The following is a 6,680-nucleotide window of genomic DNA, read 5'->3' on the forward strand; positions in this document are numbered from 1 at the left end:
GGCATCCCTCACCGCCGGTGTCCACCAGCGGGTTCGAGGGTTGCCGCCACGACAGGCACCAACCACCTCGCGGCCACAGCTCCAATAAGCCGCCTCAACAATGGAGGCACAGTACATGGCCCACTCGGACTCAATGTCCCCCGCCTCCCCCGGAACATGTTCGAAGTTCTCCCGGAGGTGGGAGTTAAAGCTCCGCCTAACAGGAGACTCTGCCAGACGTTCCTAACAGACCCTCACAATACGTTTGGGCCTGCCAGGTCTGACCGGCATCCTCCCCCACCAACGGAGCCAACTCACCACCAGGTAGTGGTCAGTTGACAGCTCCGACCCTCCCTTCACCCGAGTGTCCAAAACATGCGGCTGCAGATCACTCATGCATTATACTTGTTTTTAATGCACACTGCTAGATTTGTGCCACAGTTTTTGTTGAGATCTTTTTGCTTTAAAACTGAGCATAAATAGCTAAAATGTTCTCAGAATAGCTGAGAACTTGTTTCGTTTGTTCTGACAAAATACATCCATCCAACTTCCCACTCAGACGGATTTGATCTGGTTCTATTTGCCTACAGAGTCTGCATTCACCTGTTGAGAATGCATCTTAGAAATTGTGAATTCACCTAAGATCCCAACAATCCAAATGTATTTGTTTCTCACAGGCTTTTTGCCTTTTCCTTTTCTTTTAAAACCTGTAAATATTCACATTCCCCCACTTACATCTATACATACTGTAGTGGTTCTTGCGTCTTGCCTACTTCCTGCTGCTAACTCACTCCTCTTCACCTCACTTTATTGAAGGGATTTTCAGTGTGGAGATGAACTGAAGACCAAGCATAGCTAATAGATGCAGAAGCTGATCTTCCCTCTTTGCATGCCACAGTTCTGTCTAATTTCTTTTCTTTCCCCCTGAAATTATTTTCCCCCTATGCCTCTTGTTGCCTGAAGAAGAGGATTCTTTGGTGTCTGGAAGAAGCCCTAAGGTTCCTACAGCACTCCACTCAGCATCAGGCCCCAGAGCCACAAGGGTCAACACTAAGATTGTGGTCTATGGCCCCCAGGATGCTAGCCCTCCTCACTCTCAAGGTCCCTTCTGCAGCACTGTCACCGCCACCTCCATCTACCACCCCCACCTCTACACCCTGCTTGCAATTTCATAGTAAACAGTGCTTTTTGTACCCACTGTATGAACCAGACTTCTTCATTTCATCACCATGTCAAAGCTGTTTGTATGCATGTGTGCCTTCTGAAAATCTATTTAAAAACCTAAAATAATTGTCTTTTAAAATGCAAAAGACAATGCATGTGAAATGTATGTGTGGAGCAAGACAAGACAAGAATTTTTAAGTAGATTTAATTACCTTTTATTTAACAAAATTAAAAAAAACACACAGGGGTGACCTGGCCAAGAAAGTCGTAAAACAGTGATTGAAAACAAGCCACATAATATAGGATTAAAAACATGTTTAGATGCATAAGTAGATACAGTGCCATGAAAAAAGTCTTCATGCACCTTGAACTTTTCCACATTTTGTCAGGTTACAACCCCAAACTTCAAAGTATTTTACTGGCTTTGAAAATCTCACAGAGCACTGTTCAAACCATCATCTGAAAATGGAAAGAGTAAAGCACTACTGCAAACCTACCAAGACATGGCCGACTTCCTAAACTGACAAACCGGGAAACAAGAGCATTCATTTGAGAAGTAACTCTGGAGGAGCTGCAGGGATCCACAGCTCAGGTTGGACAATCTATCCACAGGACAACTATTAGTCATGCACTCCACAAATCTGGTCTTTATGGAAGAGCGGCAAGAAGAAAGCCATGTTGAAAGAAAGTCATAAGAAGTCCTGTCTGCAGTTTGACACAAGCCATAAGAGACAGAGAATGTGGAAGAAGCTGCTCTGCTCAGATTAGAATAAAAACAGAAATCTTTGCTCTAAATTCAAAACTCTGTGTTGCAATAAAACTAACACACCCTCCCCACTATGAAACATGGGGGTGGCACCATCATGCTTTTCTTCAGCTGACAGGGAAGCTGGTCAGAATTGACGAGAAGATGGATGGAGCTAAAAACAGAACAAACATGGAAGAAAACCAGCTAGAGGCTGGAAATAACTTGAGACAGGAGCAGAGATTTACCTTCCAGCAGGACAGTGACCTGAAACATACGACCGTCGGCCATATGTAAAAGTTACTGGGGGTTTGAAGGCCAAGGGTAAAAATCTGTAAAACATTTTCAGCAAACATTCCATCTCTCACAGAAAAAAGTTTTTTTTATATGATTAATGGCCAAGCTCCTGACACAAACCTGATGAAGCGATGCAAGCAGTTCTACCTCCTCATTGTTGGGATTCTTCTGAAAGAAAAGTGACAGGATTTGACTTGTACTCTTTTCAGAGTATATTCTTCAATCACAACAATACTTGTATTAAACAAGTATTGCTGTGTAGTACTGGTTTCTGCTTTGCAAAAAAACAAAAATTTTAAAATAATTTTCCTACCACTTTTCAATTAAGCACTATTTAGGGTTGTTCTTTCACATAAAATCCCAGTAAAATACTTTATTTAACAGGAGAACATGTGGAATGGGTCAAGGAGTGGGAGGACTTTTCAAGCCACTGTAGATTCATTATTCATTTCAGTTCTAGTTTTATTACAGTATTTAGGCTGGAACATAAAATAAATAAATCGTAAAATACCAGTTGCTATTTTAAATTTAGTTCCTAAAATTAAAAGTATTCGTGTTTCAAAAAACTGTTTAAAAGCCTGAAATAATTGTATTTATTATTGTGCAAAACACAAGCAAAAACAGCAACTAACTGTGAACTACACAACACCTTTTACTCTGTGTCATCACTGGGAAATGCTTAGTTCAAGCTTCCCCTTTTGGCTTGGTCTGTTTTATTCAGAGCTTTTTTTAAAAAAATAAAGAAAAGAAAATCCTTTCTTCTACATAATAAATAAAGAGATGCTTTGCAATTTTACATACATTTTTTTTCAAAAATATTGAGAATATTTTGCAGTGTTTGTGTGTTTGTATTCTTCTGTGTCAGCTTCACTTTTTCAACACGCCCTGTTTGTCCTCGTTACCATCGCATAAGTTCCATGTTTGAACCAGTCGTTTAAGCTTTCACCTGCTCGTTTAATTTGTTATTTTTGTTTTTGTTCTGTTTTAGCTGTGCGCAGTAAAGCAGCACCGGGTCAAAGTGAGAAGAGCAGGGACGCTCCCAGCCAGAAGGTGCAGCGGCAGCCCAGCACCACTAGAGGGCAGAGGACTAAGAGCTCCGGCAGCAGCAGCTCCTCCTCACAAATCAACTCCACATAAGACTCACGATCATGGGAGACCGTTTGTAAATATGTAGGTTTACGTGTGTTTCATTATTGTTGCAGGTTTCACAAATATCTGTAAATGCATGTGCGCTTTCTTTGTTTTTTGTAAAAAACCTGATTATATGGGCCATGGGTTTGGGATAAAAGTTGCCTCTTCTTTTGTGGAGGCTTAAATGTCTGTAAATATTTGTTATATGGTTTGATCAAATACAGTTTGTTTGAAGTTAGAGTTGGGGAAATAAAATAAAAGCAGGATATGTGCCACCTACACTCTCTGGCCTTTTATTAGGTCCACCTGTTTAGTTGCTTGTTAACATTATTAGTAAATCAGCAACATGGCAGCCATTCGACACCTTTAGACACATGGAAGTGGTGAAGACAGGTGTCACTCCTGTCAGCTAAGAACAGAAAACTGAGGCTACAATTTACACAGGCTAACCAACATTGGACAATAAAAGGCAAACACACAGGCGCCATACGATACATGACAAAAATTCTGCTTCCATGTTTTTTTATTATAACCTCTTACTCTGGCAGCTGCTGGCTGACACTTTATGTTGCAGTGTCAAATGTTTTTTTCATTGTTGCTGCTCCTTAAAAAAATTGTCTTCCTTTTTATTCCAGTTCTTTTCTGTTGTTTGTAGTGCAGTTTCATAATTTATGAAGTACAATGTTGGATGAAGAGTAAATAATTGTTGAGGTTGAGAAATATCTAGATATTTATGATCCAAACTCTCACCATTGGAAAGATGATAGCAAAAAAGAAAATTGCTTGATTATCCATTGCTGAGGAAACTGGCTATTCTGGTGAGGAATCCTGTTTAAGTTCTGTGTGTCAGGAAAAAATCTGTTAATATTTTTAAGCTGTTGAGATTAGGAAATTATTTCTGGTTCTGATTAGTGTCTGTAAACCGTAGAGATGGTTGTGTGTAAAAGTCCCAGTAGATCATCGGTTTCTGAAGTACTCGAAGCAGCCCAACAACCAAACTACATTTAAAGTCCCATCAATCCCCTTCCTTCCACATTCTGATGCTCAGTTTGAACATTGAGTTATTTTCACCATGTCTAAAGGCAGTGAGTTGCTGCCATATGATTGGCTGATTAGCTATTTGTGTTCACAAGCATTTGAAAGGGTGAGCATCATAAAGTAGCCTAAGTGTATAAAACAAAACAAAAAAAGTGATTTTTATAATTTAGTTAACCAGTCTGCTTTGGATCAGATAGGGTTAAAGCACCACAACCTATGCAAATATACACAAATAGACTATTAAAAAAGCTCCATAAATTGTTTACAGTCCATTAAACAACATTCGTATATTTGCAATTCTTTATAATTTACCATCTCAATGCATTGTTTGCAACACATTGTTCTCCAACTAACAAATACAGTTCAGTAATTAGCTGCATTATTTTCTATTTGCATGCATTTTCTCAATCTTTGTTCACTGATCTCATTCAGCTGCTGTTAAAGTCATTTAAAATAAAAGATAAAAACTGAGAAGATTTTGTAAGAATTGTTTTGTTACCATATTTAGTTTGAATAATCAAGAAAAAAAGCTGGGGAGATAAAATACATTGAGGCGAGCACATTTTTATACCATTAAATTTTATTAAAATGAAAAAAAAAAACAATTTGCTTTTATTATTTGATGAAACTGTCTTTCTTCCTTTGCTACTGATCTGATACTTGCACTTATTTGTCTTATAAATTTAAAGATTTCTAGAAACTAGAAAATAGAATAGAAAATTTCTAGAAATTTAAAAAGTATCATTTTTTGCTGTAATGCACGTTACCAACCACCTTTCATGTCGAAGTGTCAAATAATGTGTCATCTGTCAGCGCTGGGAGTACATGATGAAGATGACTCTCAGATACTACCACAAATATGAGCTCAGTATCTGTACAAATGATCCAGAAATGTGCGATCTTATGAGATATGTTGTGTGATCTGTTAGCGCTTGAAGTACGTGTTGGGGATGACTGTCAGCTACTAGCACCAAAGTTCAGCAGAAGAGCTGTAAAATGGATTTATAGCCATTTGTGTCACTTGCCGTCCATCTTGAATTGGGTTAAGTCCAAAAATGACATGGCTGTAGATGTCCATCCATTGTTTTTACTTTCTGAAAGTTTCGTTTAAATTTATTCCATGGTTTAGTAGATATTTTACTAACGTTACAAACAAACACACACAGACACAGTGGCGGAGGATAACATTTCATGTTGTACATACATTTTTTCTGAAGTCAGTTCATGTCACATGTCTTGGACCCTGCCCTTACTTGCTGCTTACCTCACACTACACCTGACCTGGACTGTCAGTACTCTCCCTGTGTATGCTGGGTCCATGTGGAAGTGGCCTACCTCCATCATGCAGCTTTTTCAGGCCTGACCCTGCCAAACCACAGGTACTGAGGCTCGACCACACTGGCAAGCTTTCTCCAAGACTTCTCTCTCAGCCTGGCCCTGACGGTAGCCTAAACATGCATGTTTTTTAAGATGGTGATCCTATGGATTCTCTCTCCAAGTCTGCGGCCATGGTTCAAATCCAGAAAAAGGTGAAATACTCCCAGAGTTGGGGGAGAATCTGCCTGAAGCAGAGGACTTCAGTTTTGTCCATGAGTGGATGGAGCAGGGGCCTTGTCTAAAGCTTTGAGGGTGTTGCTCTGGTCTGTAATACTGAAGAAAGAGCTGAGCCGAAGGGCGAACCTCTTAATTTACTTGTTGATTTAAGTTCCAACCCTCACTTATTGTCATGAGATATGGATCATGACCAAAATACCGAAGCTTTTGGATCCAATCAGCTGAAATGAACTTCCTCCATAGGGTGGCCAGGTTTTACAGATAAGGTGAGGAGCTCCATCATCCGGGGGAGCGGTGCTCCTTGGCGTTAAAGGAGTCAGCTGAGGTGGTTCGACATCTTTCACCTTCTACTGGAGGCACATCCCACTGGGAGGAGACCCTTGCTGGAGGGATTCTGTGTCCTTTCTGGTCTGAAAGCGTCTTGGGACTTCCCAGGAGAACCTGGAGAGGAATGTCTGGGAATATGTCCTGCACCTGTTGCCTCTGTGACCTGATCCACGTTTATCACACCTAAACTTCCAAAGCCCCAATAACTGATCTCCTTAATTTCCTTTCAAGTTTGGGGATTGTGCTGACAGCTTGAATGAAATCATTGTGTATACAAACTGTTATTGGTAATGATGCATCTTTATATTTGTTTTGTCATACGTTAGATTTGTAGTTTTATGCTTATACTGAATCCCATCCAAACTGCCACTGAATGGAAAGAAATGGATTTCCATGTTACTGCAGACTCAAAAGCAACGTGCAAAGAAAGATCTGAATGTTTTTT

The 6,680-nt window shown here is 39.9% G+C and overlaps 1 protein-coding gene across 3 annotated transcripts in view; it reads left to right on the forward strand.

The window, feature by feature from the left end:
* The window catches only part of mzt2b (mitotic spindle organizing protein 2B), an 8,250-nt gene extending 3,425 nt beyond the window's left edge, over positions 1–4,825 (forward strand). For 2 of the 3 annotated variants that reach the window (XM_037979637.1, XM_017431177.2), the window contains exons 4-5: positions 943–1,080; positions 3,174–4,825. In XM_037979637.1, coding sequence (XP_037835565.1) covers positions 943–1,080; positions 3,174–3,322 — 287 coding nt within the window. In that variant the 3' untranslated portion in view covers positions 3,323–4,825. The remainder of the gene's footprint in view (positions 1–942; positions 1,081–3,173) is intronic. The other variant, XM_037979638.1, reaches the window with a different exon arrangement.
* The last annotated feature ends 1,855 nt before the right edge of the window (positions 4,826–6,680 follow it).

The sequence above is a fragment of the Kryptolebias marmoratus genome, linkage group LG14, assembly GCF_001649575.2.
Source record: "Kryptolebias marmoratus isolate JLee-2015 linkage group LG14, ASM164957v2, whole genome shotgun sequence".
Taxonomy (NCBI): Eukaryota; Metazoa; Chordata; class Actinopteri; order Cyprinodontiformes; family Rivulidae; genus Kryptolebias; species Kryptolebias marmoratus.